A 26,982-nucleotide genomic window follows, 5' to 3' on the forward strand; every position below is an offset into this window, starting at 1 on the left:
TTTCTTTCTTTGTCAAAAATGGTCGAAAAAGTTGAAGTAAAAGTCAAACTATTAGTAGCAAAGGAGACTTTAGGAGCACAGAATTTCCGGAAGCGTCAATTAAAACAATTATCTCTGGAGCTTTTGGCTGGATTAAGACGCGGGTTCCTTGCCGACGCTTCCGGAAGGAGTTCTGTGCTCCTAAATAAAGTCTCCTTTGTTGTTATTTTTCGTCGGAGAAACTTGTCTCACTATCTGTAGCGTCTCAAAAAATATGGCGGCTAAATTTTTGATTCTAACCTACAAAAAAAGAATCCTTTTTCATAACGAATCGAACTGGTCGAAATCTGATTACTAAAAATCTTTTAAACACGCAAAATGGATCAAATTATTGATTTTTCATTGAATAATATCGGATATTGCATGAGCGTCTAGTCATCTGTTTACTTACTCAACTCCCCAATCGGCTTATCTGGCCAAAGAACTCCTATCAATTCGTCATAATCTCGCACAGACAAGAGACTCGGACACTTGTTCCCAATATCTCGGCGGGGAAGAACACGGACAGGAAGTTGTGATAATAAATTCAATTGAGATTAAATTTCTAAAATCATTTATTGAAACCAAGCGGAGATGCGTTTTTTAGGAGGCAGCGCAGGAATTCGTCCAATCGTGTGGGAAGACGCAAACCTGCCATTTGACGTCAAAGCACAAATTCGGGGAGCAATCCACGAGAACGGGCGTTCCTTCACCTTTGCACTGATAGAACTTTGTTGGATCCGATGAGGGCCAGTGTCGATTGGCGCTCAAATCGCTTCCAGTGCATGTGGGAATTTGGCAGGTTTCATAGCTGGAAATGATGAGGTTAAGATTAAATAACTTTCCTAACTTAGAATTTTTAATTCGTTTTGTTTTTTAAATTAAAATCGTTAAAAATTAATAATTTTCTTTTAATATAAATTCAAAATGGCTGCCTTTTCACCTCATTGAGCGCAATTGAGATATCTTAAATCTACAAAAATTCTACAAGCCAATATGGCAAACGAGTTAACCAATTTGACGCGAATGAAAACTCAAAGGAAACCCCATAAATGTCTAAAGGAACACCCGAACCGAATCATTACAATTTCCTACAGTTTAAAAAATATTACGTTAGAAAGTCGTTGTAGAACTCCTTACCCGCTTGTTAGATGACTCTCAGGTGATGCTCCGGGGCATTGTGTATTGGCAATAGGCTGACAGACGCCATTTTGCGTGGGAGCATGGCCTTCGGGGCAGTCAACGGTGAAGCACTGAGGCACTCCAGTGGGTGGATGGACGACAATTTGATCCCGGCCGCAGCGCAATTCAATGCAAACCGGTGGATCAACTGACAGATCAGCTGCAAAGCCTTCATCGCACTTTAGCGGCGTATTGCTCTCTCCCGGTGGCAGCGGAGCCCCTGGAGTTAGGCACATTAGGTGCTCTTCATTGAATTCCGTCTCAGCCGGGCATTCACGCAGAACTGCCTCCCCTACGGCTACACATTCCCAAAAATGCCGAATACTGCCCTGAACGGCAAAACCACGGCCAAATTCATCCGGATTCCTACACGGTGGACGTGCCAAAGCGATCGATGCAGCAGCCGCGATCACGAGCAATTTCAACATGATTTTTCCGTTTTTTTTTGCACTTTTTCGCGGCACTTTTAACGGCTTTTAACTGTTTAACGTCGCAATGAAAACTGAATTGATCTGACCGACTTGGTGTGTCTTTTATATGCCCAAAAAAGCGAAATTGTTAAGCGTTGCAATAAAAGAAATCTTATCAGTGTATTGTTGGAGCTTTTATGGCCACCATCAGAATCAGAATCGTCTTCGAATTTCCCTCCATGCAATATAATCATAAACAAATTAAAAGAAACGACCACAATTGCGCGTTTGAGTCGTGTGACAAAAAAAGGCGGGATTTAAGGGTAATTTTTTTCTAGGTTCAGGGAAGCGTCGAGACGCTCGGAAAAATGCTACAATGAAAGCCATATTTGGAAAATTTCCATTACACATCTGTAGAAACTTTCAATTGTGTCTGAAGGTAGACGAAATGAAGAATTACTTTCTTCAAATCAAAACAAAACAGAGTTCAAAATAAAATCAAAAAAATAAAAACAAAATTGAATAAATCAGATTGACCAATGATTGATCAATAATTGATAAATCAATTGAGCCTGTCAATCGATTGATCAATAATTGGTCAATTATTGGTCAATCGCAATTCAATTCCGATTGCTCAATAATTGATCATATATGGGTACCTATATTGACTCAGTATTGATTGATTCATTATTGAATCAATCAATCAATACTCAGTCAATAATGAGTCAATATTGATAGTATCAATATTGAAATGGAACTAGTCTTGTCAAAATGTATTGTTGAGTGTTTCTTGCCTTGCCTGGAGAGAGATTATGTAACTTTCTGAGTGCTGGGTGACCTATAAGAAATGTACACAGCTACCTAGAACTCGGAGAGTTACATAATACGCCCTCAGAGAAAATTTTGAATTGAGTAAAAACTAAAATTGATTCTCAATTAATTCCTCATCAATAAATGACCAAAAAATGTGATTTTCCCGAAGATTTTCTGCATAGTAGTTCAATGGACTTATCTTAATATATAGAGCTTTAATGTTTGTCTGTCTGTGGCACATGAACTCCTCCGAAACAGCTGGGCCGAAAATATTTTTTCTATTGCATAAGAATAATCTTTAGAGTAGGAACTTTTTAACTAGGTAATACTTCCGAGTAGACAAAGTATAAATATTTGACTTTCTATATTTGCTACAAAAAGCTTTAATAGCTCATTTCTCGGTGATATTTCAACAAGTAAGTATTTTATTTAGTTCTTGAGTACCCTCAGAAGTCTGCCAGGAGCGTCTTCCAGCAGATGAGTCATCAATTGAAGCTTCTCCTCCTCAAGTTTTCCTTCTGATTATCGCATTGTCGCAATTTCTCTCTGAAAATTTTACTTTTCCACTTCAACGGTTTTATCGTACACAGATAACGTTAGAAAAAATAGTTTTTTCTTGAATTTCTTGATCTAAAAAATTACCTTTAAGTGGAAAAATCATCACAAAATATAAAAATAGAACTGACCAAAAGATTTTTTGTGGGTTTTCTGAAAGAAAAAAAATTGTTTTCTACTCAAAGAAACTATTATGTACCTTTAGGCCCTTTAACGTTAATTATGTAAATAAAATAAAATATTTCTGTTAGAATGAGATGGAGAAGAATAAGAAAAGACGGTAAAAAAATTTTATAATTGTCCGTTAATTTAATTGAATTAAGTTAATTGAAAAACTCAATGAAAATTAAGAATATTTGAAAGAAATATTTTCTTTTGCTTTTACGCTTTTAGAATAAATATTAGTAAAAATTTTGAAAAGATTCTCAAAAAATTGAAAAAAAGAGATTTTTTTATTCTTTAAATATATTTTTATACAACTAAAATTCTTTTTAACTTTTTTTTTTAAATTCGATTAGCATTTCTTATCTCTCACAAAGGAAAGGAAGTGGCAATAAAGGCCACATAATGGATAGATAATTGGGCTGCAAAGTCGAATTTTTGATCAATTGATGTGTTTTTTTTTCTTGTAGTACGTTGACCATGTCGCTGAAAACAACGTCATTTATGGATTCTTGAAAAGTTTCATTTTTTATGATTTCAGGAAGAAACAATAAACAAGCGTAAAGAGCACGTTTTCAGATAAAATCTCGAGGAGAGAGTCTTACGGAATATAAGTTAAATGGAGAAATATTTTTTTTAACAGTTCGGAACGGAATTATATTTTTTTTTAATCCTTGGAGGATCGAGGTTTCTAACCTTAAAACTTGGACCTTAACTTCTCTCCAAGGGAAATGTTTATCCAAGTTTTCTTTCGCCTGTCTTGATATAATAGAATTTCCCTACACACAGATGCAGAATATATTTCAAGAAATATGTATGTTAAATATATTTGTATAATGTAGCGATTTAAAAAATCGATTTGACCACGGTGGCCAGCAAAGTCCTCCAATAGTTAATGACATAAGTTATTGTGATTTTTATGCTTATTTTTGAATTTTTGAATACAAAATCACACCGATGAGGCATTTGAAAATGCTTCGTACATTGAAAAAGACAAAAAATATACATTTGTGACGTTAGTAAGTGCTTGCGTTTATTGGGCAATTCTTTGCCGGTTTTTCATAAATTATCCCGAAGTTTTAAGTGTTTTTGGCGGTTCTCGATATTCTTTTTTCTTGTTTTTTAAACGTTTATGCACATTCTGTTTGCTTGGTTGAATAGAGAATTTTCCAGTACAATAGAGGATAATCTCCTTTTAAAATATTTTTGAGTATTTCTGACTTAAAATTTCTTTGCAGTTTTTTTTTTTACTGCTTTTGAAGATTTTAAAGTATTCTCAGATATATAATTTCAAATACATAATAGAATTTGGATTGAAAATTAAACTACCGATTTAAGCCAACGATATTGAAAAACATTGTGAAGTAAAAATTTTATTTGATTTTAATTTATTTTTTGAATGAAGACTACTTTGAATTGAGAAATTACTTGCCCCTTAAAAAGGAAGTTTATTTTATTTTTATTTATTTATTTTTAAATACGGGTTTAATCTCGAAGATGATTTCCTCGAGGTCATTTTTAGCATTAAATTTTATTCAATTTTACGTTAGAATTAGATTTATTTAATTTAAAGTCTTTATTTTCTAGTTCTTAACGTTCTATTAATATTTTTAGAAAAATTTTTAAATTTTTTTTTTAAAATTATGTTTCTTTATACAAAAAAAATCTGCAAAAGAACCTAGAAAATTTATTTCTAAAATAATTTAAAACGTGAAAATATCTGATAGAGATAAAAAGAATTCTAGAAAGTTCTTTTTTTTTAAGGTTAACTAATAATAAGTAATTTGGGCATTAATCCCAACTAATAAAACAAATATTGATTTATGATCTCTAATAAATCAATCTTGTCAATTTATTTTCAAAATGATCTCACCATTAAGACGTCAAAGCGCAATTAAATTGAGGAAATGCTTGAGCCTTATTAGTGATGGGATATTGGCCGTTGTTGTCGCATGGATTGTTCACGTTTAGTACCCCCTCGTGGAATTTTTTCTTATCTTGTTGTGAAATAAGAAGACAGAAAAATGCCCAAAAAGGTACAAAAATCGCCAATTATCTCATCATTAAACCCTTCTATCTGACGAATCTTGGACTTTCCTCGCAATCTCGTGCGGCGGTGGCTGTAAAACGGCGTAAAGATTGTTAAGAAGATTGTATAAAATTGTGCGTGAGTTCAAGAGTCTTCTATTTTCTTATTTTCTTGTATAAAATAAAGCTTTATCACCATGCTGCTATTAATTTGTATTTTTTTTTAAATTTATTTTATAAAAAGGATTTTTCTTTTTCAAAATCATTTTTTAACATTCCCACAGGGGTTGAACCATTCATCGGGAGTAACGCACATCTGCCGGGAAAAGCTGAAACAGTGCGTTGGGCTGTTGCAGTTGTTAGTCATAAGAACTGCAGAGTTGATGCATGTGTAGTACTGCCCGGGATCCAGAGAAGGAAGTCTGGTTTTATTCTGATACAGCTCATTATTGCAAACAGGACGCTGACAACTCTGATCTCCTTCAGTTAGACGGGATTCATCGGCACCTGGGCACAGGGCGAATTGGGATTTCGTTGTAGTTTCCGTTGGGGCTGATGTTGTTGGATCAGGAGTTATTTCTTCCGTTGTCGTGGTTTCCTTCTGTGTTGTTGTCGTGGTTGTTGTAGAACTTTCTGTTGTAGACTGCGTTGGAACGTCTGATGTTTCAAGCGTTGTATCATCTGGAGGATCTTCAGGATTTTGCGTAGTTACCTCAGTAGTAGTTGTTGTTGTTGATTCGGTTGTTGTAGGAGTTGTTACTTCTGGAGTAGTTGTAGGAACTGTTGTTTCTGGAGCAGTCTCCGTTGTCGTTGCTTCAGGAGTTGTTTCTGGAGCCGTTTCCGTTGTCGTTGTTTCAATGGTAGTTGACTCAGGAGACGTTACTGGTGCAGTTGTAGGTGGATCAGTTGGTTTAGGTGTCGGTTGTGGATTAATAGGACACTCCGGTTCAATGTCAATCACTTCACACGGATCTTCATCATCGTACGCACTCGATGGGGGTTCCATGAAAGGTGTCTCCTCCCACATTTGCAACGGTACACACGTTTGCCACCATTCATTGAAGAAAGTTTCCTTCGGACACTGTCTTGCGGTTGCTTGACGCCAATTTGTGCACTCCCAGAAAACATTATTCACCTCACCGTGACGCCAGAGACGCGAGAATTCATAGCGTGTTCGACATCCAGGCTTACCGTCGGATTCATGGGATTCTCCCACGCAAGTAACCGCTATGACTAAAACCACTTGCACTAATCTCAATAAATTGGAGTTCTTTCGCATTTTTTTTCTTCTTCCTTCACTTTCAATGAGCTGCTTAAGACTAATCTCAAAATGGGAACTCACAACGGCTTTAAGTATTATCGCAGCAACTTCTTACGCCCCTTTCGTCGCACCTGGAGGGTCTTATGGGGGCGAACATCGTGTGGTTATCTCGGACAATTAGGTGATACAAATGGTTTATTGATTGTGGGTGGGTGTAAATCTTCTTCCAGAGAAAAGCTTACATGTTGTGTGACGATAACAGCTCTGATACCTACATATATAGCGATTAAAGGGAATTGCATAATAAATTCCTTTGAATTGTAAAGAATTCCCCAAAGGCGGGCTCTTATAATAATTCCAAAGATTCTAAATCCCTAAAAATTTATCTTTTTACGTGTATTACTTCCTCTCAAACTCTTGTCATGCCGATCGCACGTCTTTGTCAAGGCTACGCAGCTACTGTGCAGATAAGAAAATTCACAAGATCACCACAAAAAAACAACTTCGCGCCATTTTTTTTTACAAATATAATTTTTATTGTTAAAATTATTTGAAAATAAATACATTAAAAAAAATTGATTGATTCGTAAACCTCAATTCTTGCGCCAAAAGTCACGTTCTCATTTCATGAGCATTTTACCTACTTTATTGAACCTTTATTACCTCAGCCCAAAATTCTTCTTTCATAAACAATTCAATTAAATAATCACAAAATGTTCATAAATTTATTTACAGCATAATAATGTTTTTTTTTACAACTTTGATTTCAAAATATTGCTTTTCTCTTAACGTCTTTCCCCCAAAAAATTTCACCTAATAAATGAATCACGCAGGTAAGACGCCATCGCATGGATTGTTCCACTGATATGGATGAACGCAGACTTTGTATTGTGTACTGAAGCATGTTCCGCCAGGACATTCCTTCTGCACAGGAACACCAGGAGCAACACATTGATAGAAGATACTCGGTTGCCTGCTGGGAAGATGTTCGTTATTTCGCCATTCTTCTTCAGTGCAGAGTGGCTGAGAGCAGGAGTGACTTCCAGGTGCACCACTACTTGGAGCAGCTCCAGGACACAGCTGGATTATGCTAGGAGGATTAGGAGTGGTTGTTGGGGCAGGACTTGTTGGCTCTGTTGTCTTAACTTCTTCTGTTGTTGTGTTCTCTGGTGGATTTGTAGGGCTATCAGTTGTTGTGGGAGCATCCGTTAACCCTTCAGTAGTTTCTGGAGGATTTGTGGGGCCTGCAGTCGTTTCTGGAGGATTTGTGGGGCTTGCAGTCGTTTCTGGAGGATTTGTTTGGGCTTCAGTTGTTGTTGGAGCATCCGTTAACCCTTCAGTAGTTTCTGGAGGATTTGTGGGGCCTGCAGTAGTTTCTGGAGGATTTGTGGGGCCTGCAGTCGTTTCTGGTGGATTTGTAGGGCTATCAGTTGTTGTGGGAGCATCCGTTAACCCTTCAGTAGTTTCTGGAGGATTTGTGGGGCCTGCAGTCGTTTCTGGTGGATTTGTGGGGCCTGCAGTCGTTTCTGGAGGATTTGTTTGGGCTTCAGTTGTTGTGGGAGCATCCGTTAACCCTTCAGTAGTTTCTGGAGGATTTGTGGGGCCTGCAGTCGTTTCTGGAGGATTTGTAGGGCCTGTAGTCGTTTCTGGAGGATTTGTAGGGCCTGCAGTCGTTTCTGGAGGATTTGTGGGGCCTGCAGTAGTTTCTGGAGGATTTGTGGGGCCTGCAGTCGTTTCTGGAGGATTTGTTTGGGCTTCAGTTGTTGTTGGAGCATCCGTTAACCCTTCAGTAGTTTCTGGGGGATTTGTGGGGCCTGCAGTAGTTTCTGGAGGATTTGTGGGGCCTGCAGTCGTTTCTGGTGGATTTGTGGGGCCTGCAGTCGTTTCTGGAGGATTTGTTTGGGCTTCAGTTGTTGTGGGAGCATCCGTTAACCCTTCAGTAGTTTCTGGAGGATTTGTGGGGCCTGCAGTCGTTTCTGGTGGATTTGTGGGGCCTGCAGTCGTTTCTGGAGGATTTGTTTGGGCTTCAGTTGTTGTTGGAGCATCAGTTAAACCTTCAGTAGTTTCTGGAGGATTTGTAGGGCCTGCAGTCGTTTCTGGAGGATTTGTGGGGCCTGTAGTCGTTTCTGGAGGATTTGTGGGGCCTGCAGTCGTTTCTGGAGGATTTGTTTGGGCTTCAGTTGTTGTTGGAGCATCAGTTAAACCTTCAGTAGTTTCTGGAGGATTTGTGGGGCCAGCAGTCGTTTCTGGAGTATTTGTGGGGCTTGCAGTTGTTTCTGGTGGATTTGTGGGGCCTGTAGTCGTTTCTGGAGGATTTGTGGGGCCTGCAGTCGTTTCTGGAGGATTTGTGGGGCCTGCAGTAGTTTCTGGAGGATTTGTAGGGCCTGCAGTCGTTTCTGGAGGATTTGTGGGGCCTGTAGTCGTTTCTGGAGGATTTGTGGGGCCTGCAGTCGTTTCTGGAGGATTTGTGGGGCCTGCAGTCGTTTCTGGAGGATTTGTTTGGGCTTCAGTTGTTGTTGGAGCATCAGTTAAACCTTCAGTAGTTTCTGGAGGATTTGTGGGGCCTGCAGTCGTTTCTGGAGGATTTGTGGGGCCTGCAGTTGTTTCTGGAGGATTTGTGGGGGCTGCAGTCGTTTCTGGAGGATTTGTTTGGGCTTCAGTTGTTGTTGGAGCATCCGTTAACCCTTCAGTAGTTTCTGGAGGATTTGTGGGGCCTGCAGTCGTTTCTGGAGGATTTGTTTGGGCTTCAGTTGTTGTTGGAGCATCCGTTAACCCTTCAGTAGTTTCTGGAGGATTTGTGGGGCCTGTAGTTGTTTCTGGAGGATTTGTGGGGGCTGCAGTCGTTTCTGGAGGATTTGTTTGGGCTTCAGTTGTTGTAGGAGCATCCGTTAACCCTTCAGTAGTTTCTGGAGGATTTGTGGGGCCTGCAGTCGTTTCTGGAGGATTTGTTTGGGCTTCAGTTGTTGTTGGAGCATCCGTTAACCCTTCAGTAGTTTCTGGAGGATTTGTGGGGCCTGCAGTAGTTTCTGGAGGATTTGTGGGGCCTGCAGTCGTTTCTGGAGGATTTGTTTGGGCTTCAGTTGTTGTTGGAGCATCCGTTAACCCTTCAGTAGTTTCTGGAGGATTTGTGGGGCCTGCAGTAGTTTCTGGAGGATTTGTGGGGCCTGCAGTCGTTTCTGGAGGATTTGTTTGGGCTTCAGTTGTTGTTGGAGCATCCGTTAACCCTTCAGTAGTTTCTGGAGGATTTGTGGGGCCTGCAGTAGTTTCTGGAGGATTTGTGGGGCCTGCAGTCGTTTCTGGAGGATTTGTTTGGGCTTCAGTTGTTGTTGGAGCATCCGTTAACCCTTCAGTAGTTTCTGGAGGATTTGTGGGGCCTGCAGTAGTTTCTGGAGGATTTGTGGGGCCTGCAGTCGTTTCTGGAGGATTTGTTTGGGCTTCAGTTGTTGTTGGAACATCAGTTAACCCTTCAGTAGTTTCTGGAGGATTTGTGGGGCCTGCAGTCGTTTCTGGAGGATTTGTTTGGGCTTCAGTTGTTGTTGGAGCATCAGTTAACCCTTCAGTAGTTTCTGGAGGATTTGTGGGGCCTGCAGTAGTTTCTGGAGGATTTGTGGGGCCTGCAGTCGTTTCTGGAGGATTTGTTTGGGCTTCAGTTGTTGTTGGAGCATCCGTTAACCCTTCAGTAGTTTCTGGAGGATTTGTGGGGCCTGCAGTAGTTTCTGGAGGATTTGTGGGGCCTGCAGTCGTTTCTGGAGGATTTGTTTGGGCTTCAGTTGTTGTTGGAGCATCCGTTAACCCTTCAGTAGTTTCTGGAGGATTTGTGGGGCCTGCAGTAGTTTCTGGAGGATTTGTGGGGCCTGCAGTCGTTTCTGGAGGATTTGTTTGGGCTTCAGTTGTTGTTGGAGCATCCGTTAACCCTTCAGTAGTTTCTGGAGGATTTGTGGGGCCTGCAGTAGTTTCTGGAGGATTTGTGGGGCCTGCAGTCGTTTCTGGAGGATTTGTTTGGGCTTCAGTTGTTGTTGGAACATCAGTTAACCCTTCAGTAGTTTCTGGAGGATTTGTGGGGCCTGCAGTCGTTTCTGGAGGATTTGTTTGGGCTTCAGTTGTTGTTGGAGCATCAGTTAACCCTTCAGTAGTTTCTGGAGGATTTGTGGGGCCTGCAGTAGTTTCTGGAGGATTTGTGGGGCCTGCAGTCGTTTCTGGAGGATTTGTTTGGGCTTCAGTTGTTGTTGGAGCATCCGTTAACCCTTCAGTAGTTTCTGGAGGATTTGTGGGGCCTGCAGTAGTTTCTGGTGGATTTGTGGGGCCTGCAGTAGTTTCTGGAGGATTTGTTTGTGCTTCAGTTGTTGTTGGAGTATCCGTTAAGCCTTCAGTAGTTTCTGGAGGATTTGTGGGGCCTGCAGTAGTTTCTGGTGGATTTGTAGGGCCTGCAGTAGTTTCTGGAGGATTTGTTTGCGCTTCAGTTGTTGTTGGAGTATCCGTTAACCCTTCAGTAGTTTCTGTTGGATTTGTGGGGCCTGCAGTAGTTTCTGGAGGATTTGTGGGGCCTGTAGTAGTAGCAATTTCTTCAGTTGTGGATGTCTCAGGTGCAGTTGTAGGCTCTACGGTTGTTATATCTTCCGTTGTTGTTGAACTTGGCACCGTTGACCATTCACTCGTGGTCGTTTCTTCTGAATTCGACGAACTGGACTCCGTCGAGGATTCAGTCGTTTCTTCAGTTGTGTCCGTTGGCTGTGGTGTGCTTGTGGGTGGATTATTCTCATCTGGTTTACACTGTGGCGGGAAAATTATTTCTTTGCACATTGTTTCATCACTAGTATATGCACTTGTTGGTGGATCATAGAAGGGTGTCTCTTGGAAACGATTGGCGGGCACACACGTTTGCCATGCTTCCTGGAAGAGTGTTCCAGGTGGACATGCAATAACACGCGATTCACCCCACATTGTGCAGTTGAAGAACACAGAATTATCTAGACGATTCCGCCAAAAACGTTTAAATTCATATCTTGTCATACATCCGGGTCTTCCGTCGTTTTGGCACAGAACAACCCCCACGAAAATTGATAGGAAAACTGTGAGGAATATAGCACCTTTCATTGTTTCTTTGCGAATTTTCTTGCTTTATTTCTTTCACGACACTAACGTATGGCTAATCCGTGAAGAGGGCTTTTATACTTTCCCCCCATTTGCTTGGGGAACATCTTATCAGCCTTTTCGGATATAATACTATCACATCAAGAGGAGACTCATAAAAATTATTTCTTATCGACACACAATTCTTAATTGTTCTCTCCCACTCTAATGTCTCTTTTCATTGCTTTTACCTCAAATTACCTCATGTATCAAATTGTTTTTTAAGAATGAGAGGAGTCACAGATGATTGTGCAAACAAATTGTATGGAAAATTATTCCAAGGAAGTGCAAAAAAAATTGACGCCTACACAGGAAATCCCCTAATGAATTGTTTCAACATTCCAAGGGTACCATCCACCTTATTTTTTGCACCTTCCACGAAAAGACAATCAACTTTATTTTGCAAAATAATCTTTATTTATTTTTTTTTATTTTTTATTTGACTACAACAAACATCTAGAAAGGAACTAGAACAAAAATTAGAGACTAGAATAAAGGTTTAGAGACCTTTCTTCTTGGAACCCCATTTCTTCATCTTAAGACGCATTTCTTTGCCATCCCTGCAAAAGGAAGTTGAGCATTTGCGAATTTTATATTTGGGCAATTAACTAATTTATAGGCGCTCGTCTTAGTTATCTCCCGGTGACACGGTGACATCATATGGAGGCACAATAAAAGATTCATTGACAACGTCGTCGCGTCTTTGAACTCTGCGTGTGAAGGAATCCCATCAAACTGCGGAATTGCAAGGTAGATAAAAAATGCTCCGAAATACCTCGATGAATGCCTAATTTCACTGTGAACGATAAGATAGTGAGGAGTCATCGAGCAATCAACCATGTATACACCCCCTATCGGATTTTCTTCTATCACATTATCACATTGATAAAGGAGATGAAGGAAAAACAACAAAATTTATTTAAAAATTTCATTTTTTTTTAATTTACAAAAGAAAATTTAAATGTACAGAAAAAACCGCTATTTCAGCGCTTATTGCTCCATGTGATTAGTGCCTGCAGTAGTTTCTCCAGCTTCTTGCAGGCGTACACGCCTGCTTTCCGTAGTCGAAGCATTCACCGCGACGGCATTCCCCAATACGTACGTTACCATTGCCGGGACCGCAGTAGAAGTAGGTCGTAGGATCACGTCTGGGTTCCATGTCGTTGCGATGATGCGGTGGACGGCATTCAGGACGTCGGTCGCAATCAATCGGCCCAGGTGCGTATTGCTCAGGCATTGCTCCGGGACATTCTCCCAAACTTGCAGGGGGTGTTGGTTGCGTTGGCTCCGTTGTACCAGGTGGGCAGGTTGGGCAAGTTGGGGGGCATGTTGGACAATCTGGATTTTCTGGTGGTGTCTGTGTACTTGGAGGTGTGGATATTGTTGTGGTTTCCTCAGGAGTTGTGGTTGTTTCAGTTGGTGGCTCAGTTGTTGTTGTGGGTTCTTCTGTAGTTGTTGTTGTTGGCTGAGTAGTTGTTGGTTTTTTAGTTGTTGTTTTCTCAGTCGTGGTTGTAGTTGTTTCTGGAGTTGTTCTTGTAGGTCTAGTTCTAGTTGGTCTTTCAGTTGTTTCAGGGGTTGTAGTTTCAGGAGTTGTAGTTGTTGTAGGTTTGGGAGTTCTCGTTGTTGTAGGTCTATGAGTTGTAGTTGTTGTAGGTGTTGTTGGTCTTTCCGTTGTTTGAGACGGTGTGGTTTCAGGAGTTGTCGTTGTAGGTTTAGGTGTCGTTGTATCAGGTGTTGTAGGTCTTTCCGTTGTTTGAGACGGTGTGGGTTCAGGAGTTGTCGTTGTATCAGGTGTTGTTGGTCTTTCCGTTGTTTGAGAGGGTGTAGTTTCAGGAGTAGTCGTTGTAGGCTTAGGGTGTTTTGTTGTAGTAGGTTTGGGTGTCGTTGTTTCAGGTGTTGTTGTTTCCGGTGTAGTAGTTTCCGGAGTTGTTGTAGGTTTGGGAGTTCTCGTTGTTGTAGGTCTATGAGTTGTAGTTGTTGTAGGTGTTGTTGGTCTTTCCGTTGTTTGAGACGGTGTGGTTTCAGGAGTTGTCGTTGTATCAGGTGTTGTTGGTCTTTCCGTTGTTTGAGACGGTGTGGGTTCAGGAGTTGTCGTTGTATCAGGTGTTGTTGGTCTTTCCGTTGTTTGAGACGGTGTGGGTTCAGGAGTTGTCGTTGTATCAGGTGTTGTTGGTCTTTCCGTTGTTTGAGACGGTGTGGGTTCAGGAGTTGTCGTTGTATCAGGTGTTGTTGGTCTTTCCGTTGTTTGAGACGGTGTGGGTTCAGGAGTAGTTGTCGTTGGCTGAGGAGTCGTTGGCTGAGGAGTCGTTGTTGGCTCAGGAGTAGTTGTTGTTTGCGGCCTTGGAGTTCTTGTTGTTGTTTCTTCAGGAGTTGTCGTACTAGGTGTAGCAGGAGTGGTTGTTACATGAGGAGGTGTTGGTGTATGTGTTGTTGTATCTGGAGTTGTTCCCGTTGGATCAGTGCCTATAAAACAACAAAAGTTTTATACTCAAACTTAATACATAAATATTTCATATTTTCTTACTTGTTTCAGTTGTAAAATCAGGAGTTGTTCCAGTTGGATCTATAGGTGTTGTGTCTAAAGAAAAGAAATGAATTTAATGATTTTAAAATAAATCAGAACTTACTCATCTTACCTGTAGGATAGTCTGGTGTTGTGGTTTCAACTGGTGGTTGTGTTGTAGGAGGCGGACAGACGCCTGTATCAATTGGTTCGCACTGATCTTCATTGTCTTCACCAGCTCTCGTTGGTGGTTCACTGTACGGTGTCCATTCCCACATGGATTGAGGCAGGCACGTTTGCCAGGAATCCTGGAAAAGTGTTCCAGGTGGACATGGGAATTTCTCAGCAGGATGGCCCCAAACACGGCATTCCCAGTAGTAGCCTGCATCGTAATTATTCCTCCAGCGTCGTGTAAATTCAAACCGAATGAGACAGGCTGGCTGCCCATCGTGTTGGGCCATCATTTGTACATCCTGCAGATGGCATTGTCCTGCAACTAGGGCCACTATCACAGAAAATAGAACAATGAGCACCGATGAAACACTTTTTCGGTTCACCATTTTGGGCACTTTTTCTTCACTTTATGATCGTGAGCCGAGGGTGCATTGTTCTTTTTATACAACGGACCAACTTACGCCTTATCAAAAGCGGAGAGTTTGATTTGAGAAAATCTCTGGAATTATTATTTTTTAATGAATGACCAATTATCGCGCCAAAGGTGTGACATATAGGCTTAATAAATTGGACGTGAGCACCGTTTATTTGTGGGCGAAATTGCCAATGATAAGGCCCCAAGAAAAGACGCGCGAATGCTTTTATGATTTGTCAGAAAAGCTCCAATTTAAACCCCATACCCCATTATTCTCTAAGCCCCACTTCCTATTGCATAAAAAATAAAATAATAATAATAATAATAATATAATTTATTCATCTCAATATTATAACATATTTGAGAGACTCTGGGAATCTCGAGCCTTATTGGCTGTTTGGACCCCTTCCCCTTTCATCTATTTATTCATACACACTTATCCCACATATTTCGACATCATCAGAGTCTTCACGGTATCAAAGAAATCACTCAACAATAACAGTCTGACATTACACATTTCCACTGGACATATCAAATCACTAACGTTATTAACAATTAATGGAGCGAGGTAGTTCATAGATCTCTTGAAGAGTTCTGAATTTGGCCTAGGGACGATCTGACGTGTCCCCCTCCTTGTCATGTGCTCTGAAAAGTAGAAGGAGTGACCGACACCACGTCTTGTATAGATTTCCACGATTCTATAGACGTATAGATGTTGCAGGGGGAGAATGCTCCACTGCACAAACAGGCACTTGGTATGATCCAGGCGCCTGGCAAAAGACATGGCACGAATCGCTCCCTTCTGCGCCACCATAAGAGGCCTCCTGTGCACTTCACATGCGGCTCCCCAGAATTGAAGTCCATATCGCAGCCTTGACTCTCCAATTGCGAAATAAAATGCTCTCAGAAGCTCCGGCGAACATAACGACCTCAAGGCAAACACCTGCCGGACCAGCGACCTAATGCTGCGCACAACTCCATCTATGTGGGCGCTCCACCTTAGGGAGTCATCTATAACAATGCCCAGGTATTTAAATTCCTTGACATTGTGAATAGGAATGCAGTCGCCATCACACCTCTGGCAACGCAAGCCGCAATCAGGAGAATGACAGATCAAATTCGGCTGGTCACTCGTTCCAAACCACATTGCAGCTGTCTTGCTGCTGACGAGAAGTCCATGGTAATCCATCCACCTTCTTATTTCAATAAAGTCCGAATCAATCATTCTAACAATTCCGTTCACTGATGGGCCCGTGTACAATAGTGCCACATCATCGGCATATGCCGTCATTCTGGCCCACAGGCTGCGGTCAAGCAGATTGTTAAGATAGATGAGAAATAGGAGCGGCCCTAACACCGATCCCTGAGGCACACCCGTTTCGCAAGTCCTCGGGCTACTCAACGTGTGCTGGCCCAACGCAACTCTTTGTCGACGGCCCAGTAAATAAGACCTCATCCATTCCAATGGGGCACCTCGAAATCCGGCTTCTTCCATTTTGTCAAGTAGTAGATCCTGTCTTACAGAATCAAATGCTTTTGTTACATCCAGGAATACAACAGCAGCCTTTCTCCCTTTCGCAACATTCAATTCTGTATGCAGTAATCCAAGCAGCCGAGCGATGGCGTCCTCACATCCCATACCGCGCCTGAAGCCAAATTGATTCCGCGAGAAAAAGCCATGCAGTGTGAGAAAGTCAACAATTCTACTATGTACCGCCCTCTCCATAATTTTCGACGCTGCCGAGATCAAAGAGATAGGTCTATAGTTATTCAATTGATCCCTGTCGCCCTTCTTGTGTATTGGGATCACAACTGCTGTCTTCAGAATGCGAGGAAAAACTGCCGTCGTAAATGACCAGTTAATTAAGTGGGTGAGTATGCCAGCAATGTTGAGCGAGGTCCTCTTGTATATTCGATTGGATACTCCATCCAAACCTGGGGCTGACTGGGTTTTGAGGCCTCCGATAATCCCTAGCACCTCGCGCTCGGTTACTGGACGGAGGAAAAAACTCGCGTCTATATGAAAGTCCGGCCAGGGAGCAACGACATCCCTGACCCGACCAGCCGTGAGGTCCTCCACAATGCTGACAAAGAAGTCATTGAGCTCCTCAGCCTGTTCGTCGCGCTCAATCAGCCGCTGTCCCTTTCGTGATATTATTTCTTCTATTCCTCTCCTCTCAGACTCGCGACCTGCCACTTCATTCAAAATCTCCCAGCATCTCTTGTAGTCCTTTCCCGCGTTTTGGAGTCTGGATGAGTAATATTCATTCTTAGAGTCAGCCACTATCTTGCTTACTTGGCTTGCAAATTTTTTACTATAAGATGCCAACCTTCGATCGCCAGGATGTTTGCGCGCCAATTCAATGAGTCTATTCTTTCTGTGAATGACTGTGCATAATGCCCTAGAGATCCACGGTTTTATTGGTGTGTTTCGTCGTCTCCTACGTCCAGCATTTGAGCTTTTGCAGTCTTCAACCATGCGCTCCAATCGTTTGAGGAAAACTTCGAATGCACAGTCAATATTATCAGCTTCATGAACGTCGTGCCATGATTCCTCCTTTAGTTTAGAATTAAGCTGCGCAAAATCTATTTTACTGGACGGATTACCAAGTGATCTCAATGTTCCACCACGCCTCCGTTCTTGCGCTGAGCATTCACATACAATTCTCATTGTCACCATATAATGATCAGTAACCGATGTGTGCAGAACCGAAGTATTGTTAGTTATTCTAAGTCTTGGGTTGTTTCTGTAGAATACATGATCGATGCACGTTGAGGATTGTCCACTAGCTCTTGTAGGTTCTTGAACCAGCGAACTCATTCCGTGCGTAGACATAAGACTTTCATAATCATCGGTGGTTGAAGACCGTTTAAGCAGATCGATGTTAATGTCACCCATTACATACAGGTTAGCATAATTCATACGCTGTAGCATGTCATCCAATTCCGCGAGAAACGCCGGAATCGAGAACCTATGTCTCCGGTACAAGCACATAAGAGCAGCGCTCACTCCCGCCCTCTCAACAGTCACCAACACGCCATCAGCACTAGTAAATTTAACTTCACAATTTTTACTTTTGAGATCCTTGTGCACATAAACAATTACTCCCCCCGATCTATATGTTTCACAGCTAAAATACTGCTCATAGTTTCTTATTGTGTACATATGCAAATCACTACCGTCCGACCATACCTCAGTTAAGCACATGATATCTGGTCTCAAATTATTTGACTCCAGATTCACCAGGAATTCACTCATATTTCGCCCGATGCTTCTAATATTCTGCAAAACCACATCAATAGTCCAGGTAATAGGTATTCCTTTACATTTTATGGGATGACTTAGATCGCTGGGTCGGGCTCCGATAACGGTTGCGTCTCCGCACAAATCTCCTGCTCTCGGTCCATGATCGGAGGCTGGTCCGGAGTCAAGTGAGCCGCCCGCTGAGGATCTCGGTTCATCCGAGCCAGCTCCATCCGTCCCGCCGGAGCGCTCACGGCCGGAGGCCTCCCCTGCGGGCGCAGAATCTGAAAATCCTTGATCAGAATTCCCAATGGCCAAAAGGATCCTGCCGTTACTGATTCATATACATCAGAAGGTATTCCCAGTCTAAATGATGCCCGGCTACGATGCGGGGGGGTTTGTAGCACCGTGCGTCCACACATCGACCCAGAGATTGGTCAACAAACTCCAAAATCCGATGCGGCTCGGTCTGAGGTCGAAATCCCGTAACGAACACCCATCTCATTCTCACCAACGGCTCAGCCACAAAGTCAGCCGCAACAGCAGAGGTGCACTTAGTGAGTGGTGTTAAGCGAATCTCATCCCTATGATCAGCATCAGTTGATCGTTTTACGACACCTCGACCCTGGGGGCCCCTCATCTCAGATGCCTGCCCATCATCCTTGGAGCACCGTCCCTCCGAGAGCACGCCATCACTCCTCGGCCCCTCAAATACATCCTCCGCATCATCATGGCCAGGCCCGTCAATGAAGGAAACTCGCTTTTGAGGACGCGTCAAGAGCCGTCCAGGCTGGGTGAGCGGAAGACCCGACTCTACCGCCACAAGGGAGCTCCCAGGCCCCTGCGTTGGTCCCTCGCTGATCCTGCGCCAAGGAAAAAAAAAAGAAAAAAATCCCAAAGAAAGTATTGTAGGTCCGGGGTTTTCTCAGGGCAAACAGTTCACAATGGCAAGAGCTTTCGCTGGTGTGAACTGATAAGGTAGAGTTGAAGTTCAGCCTTAATTACGAAGCAATTTATGTAGTCTCTGACGCCATTGATAATCTGCTGATATTGTAAAGTTTTAACCACTATCAGGTGTACTTTATTGGGTCAATAAAATACGCAAAGAGTTTATTTATAGTCTCCAACATTTCATTATCAATTCTAAGAAGTGATTTTTAAGGGAATAGTTAATGGATTTATTGGCACTACTTAAGTTGATTAGTTCTTCCGCGGCGTTAATGGGTGCACACAAGTGGCTCAGCAACAGTGTTGATTGGCATTCTATCTAACAATTCATTGATTAATTTCTCTTCTAATGCTGCGGAATTCTTTAAAATTTGTTTATTCTTTTACAATTTTTGGCGGTAAAAAATTAATTTTTGGCGGTAAAAAATTAATTTTTGGCGGTATTTTAAAATAATAAAACAAAAACTAATATAAAATTAAAGATAAACTTTAAATCAAATTAAGAAATTAATGAAACGAAATTGCAAAAAGCAGGAGAGAGCGATCTAACTTGAACAAGTTCTTTTATAAGTAGAATAATGAAGAGATTTTTTTGCACAAGAAAATATTTTTATTTTTAATTTTATTCAATACATTTATTGAATCCCATTTGTAATATAATTAATAAAGTAAATTAACTAATACTCAAACAATTATTTATAGAATGCGGCTGTCCTTCCCTTTTAAAATATTTCCCTAGAAGCTTTTTCTTCAATTTCCAAAGCAAAAAATTAATAAAGAAAAGCTCTATAACTTGCATAGATATAGGCGAAAAAGTTAAAGATGTGATTTTTCTGTTTAATAAAATCATTAATTTTTTTTTATATGTTTGAGAGTCACATGAAAGAGCTTAAACCCCTGCTTCAACCTCTGGATTGTCCCACAACCTCTCATACTTTAATCTCTTATGTAAATCATATAAATTCTCTTCAAAGAATCAATGTTTTCCAATAAAACTTTCAAAGAAAAGAGCTTGAAGAAAACTCATAAATAAAATAGAATATTTATTTTTTTTATATATTTTTTTAAAATTGTTTTGTAATAAAATCATTGCAAATATTATGAAGATATTTTAAATACACTACCCTCAAAAAGTTTCTGGGTAAGCAAAAATTGGGCAAATTTCAAAGCACTATATTTCCGTCTGTGGTTAACCGATTTTCAAAAATTTAACAGTTTTGGAAAGGTACATTTCTCACCTTTCCAAAACTGGTAAATTTTTGAAAATCGGTCAACCCGTTATTTTTTGGCAACCATTTTGGTGAACATGGTAAAAGCGTTTTTTTTGTCACGATTTCTCAAATTTTTACTTTGACCTCTTGCATCTCGGCCGATAATGCACTGATTTGAATAAATAAATTGTCGTTGGAAAGGTAATTTAATTTCCTTTCCAAATCTGATAAATTTTTGGAAATCGGTTGACTAAATTCGGAGATATAGCCACTTGAAATTTTCCTTAAAAAATACCCCGTTTTTGCTTGTCCAGAAACTTTTAGAGGGTAGTGTATGTTATAATTTTTACATAGGGAGCAAAGAAAGGTAAAATAATCTGAAAAAGAGTTGCAGGGTGGAAATTTCCCTACAGAAATGAGTTAGAACCATTCATGTTTCTCACAAGAAATTATTAAATTTTAGGCTTTTTTTCCCTTTTCCCATATAAAATAAGATAGGTATTTGGCTTCTCAATCTTATTGGTGTTATCACGGTAATCTCCAACATTGAATTGATCAAAAACTTGAAGACGTTCCTGGAATATTTCTTCCTCTTCTTCTGCGGACACTTCTCTGGAGAATTTATTTGGTATTGACCTCAAGAAATTTTCTTTCTGCTCATCATTCGCATATTTAAAAGGACAGTATCTCAATTCTGCTCTTGTTTCCGTGAATCCAGCTTTTTGCATGAATTCCAAACCTTTGCATTTGGCTTCGGTAATGTTGGTGTAGGGAAAGCCATAGAATTCCTGCCATCCTGCAAAGCAATCCTTCCAACGAGGATTTTCACAGACAGAAATGAGAGCATTCAGAACTGGTGTATCCGCCACAATGGCCAGGAAGCAATCCCCACCTGGCTTGAGGAGGCTGTAGATATTATCCATGGCTCGTTGCTGATCAGCCACCCACTGGAGGCAGAAGAAAGACGTTACGTGGTCAAAGGTGCTCAACTTCTTCTTCATTTCATCGCTGATCTCACTGCCAATGTCAAGAACTTCGCAGGAAACTCGCTCAAAGCCAGAAAATTCTTTCCGTTGCAGCTCAACCATTTGGGGGGAAATGTCCGAAACGACGAGACGGGTGAAATTGGGCGGCAAAAGGGGGTAAATTGACTCACGAACTGTATTCCCAGGACCACTCCCAACATCCAGAACTGAATCCTTCCCATCTGCACGCCAATTTAACCACCCAGAAAATTCATCCATTAAATTCTTCGTCACTTTCACACTAAACTCATTACCTCCTTTGTATGCTTTAGCATTTACAAAAGACATCTCGTTATCTTTAAAGGCAGTTGTGCTTCGTCTCAGAGATTAAATTCAACTGAATGTTTTTCTTATCATTTCATTCTGATGTTGGAATTTTTTTCACAGTGTGTTCAGGTTTATTAATTTAAAAAAAATGTTGCAAATTTTTCCCACCCAATTTACATATGTACTTGTATGTGTTTTCATGGATTTCCTACAATAATTCTAAAAAAAATCAAACATTTTTCTCTTACAATTAAAACAAATTTGTAACATACCTTGTAGGCTCGAGAAACTGTTAGGCCTGTTCTGAGAAACTGCTTAAGGTTGTGAATCATGCCCTCCCACACTAATTTATTGTATCCAAATCACAATCATAGATTATTTAAAGAAAAAAATAAAAATTGTAAAATGATAAGAGTGCTTATCGGTCAAGTAGAATGAGAGTGATAGAGCATGGAGGATATTGCAAATTAAAAGAATGTTTCTAACGTTTTCTATTTGAATTTCTTTTATTCTGATAAAGAAAAAAATTAGTAGAAAGTTTTGATCAGAAAAGAATTTTCTTCGTTTCCATCGCTGAACCTTCATTTAATTCGATTGGATGGACGGCCAAAAAGATATTTGATACACAAACTTCTACAGAGAATCTTTGCCAAAAAAATAAATTAATTAAGTTAATGAAATTTATTAAATACAGAGAGAGTTCTTAAAAATTATTTTATATCCTTAATTTTATTTATTCAATCAAATCCAAATTTCTTGAACATTTTTCTGCCTTTAAAGACATTTTTTTCTACATTTACAAAATTTTCGCCTTTTGTGCGTGAAGAAGAGACCTTCACAGTGGTGGTGGTGATGGCCAAAAAAAAAGAACAACAATGAGTGAGAAGTTGTAAAAGAATGACTCGAAAATGATGCTTTCGAAGAACGAGGCGGGCATGGAGTCTAACAAAACTTTTATGATCCCTTCTTCGATGCCTTAATTGACTTTGGCCAAGTCTTAGCAGGAGATCCAATTACCACAACCATTCCTTGCAGCGAGTAGAACCCTCCCAAAAAAAATTCTTCTTCAATAAGTCTTTGATTTCTGAATAATTAAAAAACAGATTTTATTCTAACTACAGAAAGTCGGTGATTTTTGTATTAATTAACCCAATGTGCTTGAAAGGTTGAATTCATGTAAATTTTAGAAAATCCTCTAGAAAAATTGATTTTCAAAATTGATTTTCAATCAATTTTCAATCAATTTTTGTGCCAAAGAGAACCCAAAATTATTTCTTTTAATGAATCCATTCATTTATTTCGTGATAATGAAATACTTTTATGCGTTTTTCATAACCTCAATGTAATTAAAGCTAAAGGAGTTTACTTGTTCCTATATGAAAAAGTCCCTCATTCGAATAAACAAGCAAGCAATGCGTTAAATTTTAGAGAATAAAAAAAGAAATTTCTTGAAAGATTTAATATTTTTCATCCAGCAATGATTTTCCAAAAAAGCGAACAATGACGTCACAATTGTGTTTGTCTCGTATCGGTTTTTCACAGCTAATCTCAATTGAAAATATCTTTTGGGGAATTTTAAATTTCTTTTTTTAACACTCGTTCAAAACAAAGATTAAGGCAAACTCCTTTTCGTGAAATTTTCATTAGAGGTCCAACATTTTTTCTTTTATTCTTTTTATTTATTTTTATTTTATTTATTTCCTTTTTTAATTTATTTTTATGTTGAAATGAAAGGATTTTAAGCGCTTTTTATGCCGTTAAAGAAGCAAAAAAAAAATAATCAAAGATGCGCTAACCCAATGAGCGTATCAGGGTTAAATATTCTGAATTCTTTTTATTAAATTTTGAAGAATTTCTTTTGCTTTAATTTGTAAAATCTCCCTAAATTTCGTCAAAATTCTTCAAAGAAAAATTTCTCAAGAAATTCCTTCATCTTGGACATTCTGCGGACTTTCTCCTTGAAAGAAATTTTTCACATAAAAAATGTCCCTTCAAATAGAAACTGTCCCTTCGTCGGAATGGGCGGAATATGCAAATTGACCGTGTCCAACAATAAACTGACCTCCTCGTCAAAAAATCACTGACCTCTCCCGCCTCAAAAAAAAGGTCACAAAAATTTGAAAATTCATAAAAAAAAATCCAAAGAATAATATTTTTTTTACAACGCATTTATTGAGAACTTTTTGGGTCTCTACAGTCGACCCAAATAAACTAGAATACTTCGGAATGCGTGCGTCGCACAGAAATGAGTCAATAAATGTGAAAGAAAAAAATTTACAAGAAAAAGAGAAAGAAAAAAAAGAACGTCTTTTGAGGGACGCGTTTTGGGGTAGAAAAAAAATCACGAAGAGAGACCTTCGAGGCGGTAAAGTGAAGAAGAAAAAAAAAGGTCCGTAATTGGCGTCGTAAAGGAATGACCAGGAGAATAATGTGTTCGAGGAAGAGGCGCGTGGAGAATCTCCTGCGCTCCTCGTGCTGGAAGACAACATGAAGACAACACTCGGCAGGGATGGAGGCAGAAACGGGGAAATTTATAATTTGCTCTGGTCTCGATGGCTCAATTGAGTGTTGGCCAGAAACTTGCGGGAGATCGCACTGAAAATGCTGTGCTGGACGGGCAAACTGGGGAGGGTGGAAAATTATTTGTCTTTTAGTGAAGAATTTAAGAAAAAAAAACCTCTCAAATTGACCATGAAAAACCCATTTTCGGTGACATACTGTGGCTGCGATGGTTATGCTTTGGTTATGCTAGAGATGATGAAATTCATTCTCATTGCATTGGGTAGTTGAGGTATTTTTTTCTTCTTTTTGCTAATTCGACAAGCCACACAATTCCCCGAAAAAATGGTAAAAAAAATGTTTTTTTTTTCAAATTAAAAGGCAATAAGTTCTACTGATAGATTTTTATTGATTTTCCAACTAATTCTATTACTTTATCAACCCAGATGTGACAAGATTGGATTGTTTAATTTAGGACTACAACATAAATTGCATAATTAGATTTTATGTTCAAAAACAAATCGAATAAATTTGCATAGTGAAGAACCTTTGAACTTCAGACCAAATTTAAAGAATATTAATTAAGCTTCTAAATGACCTTTCTTTCCATACAAAATGAGCAAAGTGGCTGGCTTCTCAATTCTACCACAATTATCACGATACTCTCCAATGTTGAAGGCATCAAAAACACTCACACGTTCCCGGAAAATCATTTCTCTTTCTTCCTCTGAGATATCCCGCGATAATCCATCAGGCATTGCTCTTAGAAAATTTTCTTTTTCCCAATCTGAAGCAATATTGAACATTTGTTGCCTCAATTCGGCTCTCATTTCAATGAATCCTGCTTCCTTCAGTAGCTTTAAGCCCTTTTCTTTAGCTTCATCTAATTTGAGATAGGGAAAGGCATAGAAATCTCGCCATCCTGCAAAGCAATTCTTCCACTGAGGCTTTTCACAGACGGAAATAAGAGCATCCAGAACTGGTGTATCCGCTACGATGGCCAGGAAGCAATCCCCGCCTGGCTTCAGGAGACTGTAGATATTATCCATGGCTCGTTGCTGATCAGCCACCCACATGAGGCAGAAGAAAGACGTCACGTGGTCAAAGGTGCTCAACTTCTTCTTCATTTCATCGCTGATCTTACTGCCAATGTCAAGAACTTCGCAGGAAACTCGCTTGAAGCCAGAAAATTCTTTCCGTTGCAGCTCAACCATTTGCGGGGAAATGTCCGAAAGAACGAGACGGGTGAAATTGGGCGGCAAAAGGGGGTAAATTGACTCACGAACTGTATTCCCAGGACCACTCCCAACATCCAGCACTGAATCTCTTCTATCTGCACGCCAATTTATCCATTGAGAAAATTCATTCATGAGAACTTTTGTGAAAATCTTTGTGCAATTATTTCCTTCGGAATAAGCTTCAGCGTTCACAAATGACATCGTTCTTGGTCTTTACGGTTAAACACTAAATTTTTAAATATTTTTAACTACCTTTACAGCCCTAGACGCGTCTTCGGTTACCTTCTCACCTCAACTGAGGCTCTAATCATAAAAGCTTCAGATATTATTCCATGTTGATTTTTTTTTGATAATTTTTTTGTATAATAGTACGTATGTACTTTATATCGGACCACCTGGTTAATTCGAATGATTACATTGTTAGATTACAAGTCTCATGCAACACTATGCAACAACGGGAAATGTTAAGCTAACTATAATTTCTTTTCACTTAGGAATAGATAAAAAATCTACTAAAAAGTTCAGTCTCATTGGGGAATTTTTTTTTATACATAAATCAGCAATATTTTATTGGCGTTATCGCTGCAATTGAAAGAGTTTTTCCAATAAAAATTCAATAATTTACGTTTCCTTATTATTTCAACATTCAAGAGGAACAGTAGCACGTGCTCAATGATAAGACTTTATCATACGTGGGCGTGATAATTGATTTTTTAACCCATTTCTTCCATTTGCAACATTTAGGAGAATATTTTGTAAAACTTCTTCTATCTTATAATTATTCCAATAATTTCTAACGAACAAATTAAGATCAATTTTAGCCATGAAAAAAAAATTACCTAAATGTGTTGCAAATTTCACACACAAGACCTCAAAACTTTCTTCACCTTCACCCCTTTTCGCGGAATGCTGAAAAATTTTTTGCAAAAGAGTTTTTAATATAAACAACCCCAATATTCCTTTTGAGGCTGTAAAAATGTTTCACCAAAAACCCCTTTTTGCCTGAAGGTTTCTTCACGTGAAAAATGTTCTTGGTACAATTTGCCCTCGAATTATGTAATGACCTTCGAGAATTTTTGCCAATAAAACGCTTCTTTTTGCAAAAGAAATTTTACTATTTTGCAATCCTTTTACGTAGGTCTGCGCAATCCTTTTTGCACAAACTCCCTTAGAAATTTATGCATGGGTTGTAAAGTAAAAGGGATAGGGGTTGCTGGAACAATGGTGGAAGGGCAAAACATTGTAAAAGATTTTGCCTTCTTGCACAAATTCTTCTTATTGCAAAAATTTAGTCACTAAAATTGCTCTCCATGAAAGTCAGGAAGCCGACAGAGCGAGGTCATTCGTCAACCCTCTCTGCCTGTGACCCTTTACCTTATTTCTACCTCCTTCTCCTTAGAAGAATATTCCCTTCTCCAGCAACCATTAGAGGTAACGATTCCTTCTTCTTGAACACGTGGACGGTGAGGCAAAAGAAGTTCGTGAAAAAAAGATCCCGGTTTGGGAAGGAAGATAACTGTTTCCAAATGACGCGGAGGTTTTTCTGCATGACTTTCCCATCTTCAATCTGTCTTGGTATGATCCCGCGTGTCACCCTTCTAAATTTGAAAAGACGCGTCTGCCAACCCTTCATCTTACTCTTAGCTAACTGTTCATATAGCCAAGGGGTGGTTATCTGGCAACTATTTGAGAGTTTTTGAAGAATTTTTTAACGAAGATTTTATGAAAAATTTTAATATTTTACAGATTATTGACGAATTTTCTTCTTTTTATTGTAATTTGTTTTTCTTTTGCAGAGTTTCTTGTAATGAAATTACGGGTGACATTCACTAGTCAGACAGACTTAAGATTCCTTAAGACTTAAGTTTTCTTAAGATTATTTCAGTTTTTTTTTAAGAT

General features: G+C 39.7%; 6 protein-coding genes across 11 annotated transcripts; all 6 read right to left on the reverse strand.

Moving 5' to 3' along the window:
• Positions 1–575: 575 nt before the first annotated feature.
• On the reverse strand, positions 576–1,707 carry LOC129795369 (uncharacterized). Its single transcript, XM_055836596.1, has 2 exons — positions 1,159–1,707; positions 576–829 (listed from the first exon to the last, which is right to left on the reverse strand). Exons 1-2 carry the CDS (start codon positions 1,626–1,628, stop codon positions 622–624), a joined length of 678 nt encoding a protein of 225 aa, XP_055692571.1. The 5' UTR covers positions 1,629–1,707; the 3' UTR covers positions 576–621.
• A 3,601-nt stretch (positions 1,708–5,308) lies between these two features.
• Positions 5,309–6,495, reverse strand: LOC129795359 (salivary glue protein Sgs-3-like). Its single transcript, XM_055836582.1, has one exon. It carries the CDS (start codon positions 6,445–6,447, stop codon positions 5,431–5,433), a length of 1,017 nt encoding a protein of 338 aa, XP_055692557.1. The 5' UTR covers positions 6,448–6,495; the 3' UTR covers positions 5,309–5,430.
• A 632-nt stretch (positions 6,496–7,127) lies between these two features.
• Positions 7,128–11,572, reverse strand: LOC129795332 (mucin-2-like). Of its 4 annotated transcripts, XM_055836491.1 has the most exons (3): positions 8,462–11,572; positions 8,154–8,188; positions 7,128–7,913 (listed from the first exon to the last, which is right to left on the reverse strand). In XM_055836491.1, the coding sequence occupies exons 1-3, from the start codon at positions 11,521–11,523 to the stop codon at positions 7,255–7,257; spliced, it is 3,756 nt and encodes a 1,251-aa protein (XP_055692466.1). In that variant the 5' UTR covers positions 11,524–11,572; the 3' UTR covers positions 7,128–7,254. The 4 variants fall into 4 exon arrangements, with proteins under 4 accessions (XP_055692466.1, XP_055692465.1, XP_055692464.1 ...); XM_055836490.1 differs by having other exon boundaries at positions 8,154–11,572; XM_055836489.1 differs by having other exon boundaries at positions 7,944–11,572.
• A 979-nt stretch (positions 11,573–12,551) lies between these two features.
• On the reverse strand, positions 12,552–14,901 carry LOC129795344 (mucin-2-like). 3 transcript variants are annotated; one of them, XM_055836566.1, is made up of 4 exons: positions 14,196–14,901; positions 14,084–14,137; positions 13,585–14,022; positions 12,552–13,452 (listed from the first exon to the last, which is right to left on the reverse strand). In XM_055836566.1, exons 1-4 carry the CDS (start codon positions 14,620–14,622, stop codon positions 12,566–12,568), a joined length of 1,806 nt encoding a protein of 601 aa, XP_055692541.1. In that variant the 5' UTR covers positions 14,623–14,901; the 3' UTR covers positions 12,552–12,565. The 3 variants fall into 3 exon arrangements, with proteins under 3 accessions (XP_055692541.1, XP_055692540.1, XP_055692539.1); XM_055836565.1 differs by having other exon boundaries at positions 12,552–13,290; positions 13,351–14,022; XM_055836564.1 differs by having other exon boundaries at positions 12,552–14,022.
• Positions 14,902–19,430: 4,529 nt separating this feature from the next.
• On the reverse strand, positions 19,431–21,412 carry LOC129795364 (juvenile hormone acid O-methyltransferase-like). The gene has a single exon (XM_055836588.1). The coding sequence runs from the start codon at positions 21,365–21,367 to the stop codon at positions 20,507–20,509; it is 861 nt and encodes a 286-aa protein (XP_055692563.1). The 5' UTR covers positions 21,368–21,412; the 3' UTR covers positions 19,431–20,506.
• A 3,014-nt stretch (positions 21,413–24,426) lies between these two features.
• On the reverse strand, positions 24,427–25,284 carry LOC129795208 (juvenile hormone acid O-methyltransferase-like). The gene has a single exon (XM_055836295.1). The coding sequence runs from the start codon at positions 25,282–25,284 to the stop codon at positions 24,427–24,429; it is 858 nt and encodes a 285-aa protein (XP_055692270.1).
• Between the last annotated feature and the right edge of the window lie 1,698 nt (positions 25,285–26,982).

Source organism: Lutzomyia longipalpis, chromosome 4, assembly GCF_024334085.1.
Source record: "Lutzomyia longipalpis isolate SR_M1_2022 chromosome 4, ASM2433408v1".
Taxonomy (NCBI): domain Eukaryota; kingdom Metazoa; phylum Arthropoda; class Insecta; order Diptera; family Psychodidae; genus Lutzomyia; species Lutzomyia longipalpis.

Excerpts from the sequence above, each read along its gene's own strand:
- LOC129795369 (XM_055836596.1), bottom strand. The coding sequence starts at position 1,628 with ATGTTGAAATTGCTCGTGATCGCGGCTGCTGCATCGATCGCTTTGGCA. Across the intron at positions 830-1,158 it reads GAGAGTCATCTAACAAGCGG|CTATGAAACCTGCCAAATTC; the intron begins GTAAGGAGTTCT and ends CATCATTTCCAG.
- LOC129795359 (XM_055836582.1), bottom strand. The coding sequence starts at position 6,447 with ATGCGAAAGAACTCCAATTTATTGAGATTAGTGCAAGTGGTTTTAGTC.
- LOC129795332 (XM_055836488.1), bottom strand. The coding sequence starts at position 11,523 with ATGAAAGGTGCTATATTCCTCACAGTTTTCCTATCAATTTTCGTGGGG.
- LOC129795344 (XM_055836564.1), bottom strand. The coding sequence starts at position 14,622 with ATGGTGAACCGAAAAAGTGTTTCATCGGTGCTCATTGTTCTATTTTCT. Across the intron at positions 14,138-14,195 it reads AACACCAGACTATCCTACAG|ACACAACACCTATAGATCCA; the intron begins GTAAGATGAGTA and ends TCTTTTCTTTAG. Across the intron at positions 14,023-14,083 it reads TGATTTTACAACTGAAACAA|GCACTGATCCAACGGGAACA; the intron begins GTAAGAAAATAT and ends GTTGTTTTATAG.
- LOC129795364 (XM_055836588.1), bottom strand. The coding sequence starts at position 21,367 with ATGTCTTTTGTAAATGCTAAAGCATACAAAGGAGGTAATGAGTTTAGT.
- LOC129795208 (XM_055836295.1), bottom strand. The coding sequence starts at position 25,284 with ATGTCATTTGTGAACGCTGAAGCTTATTCCGAAGGAAATAATTGCACA.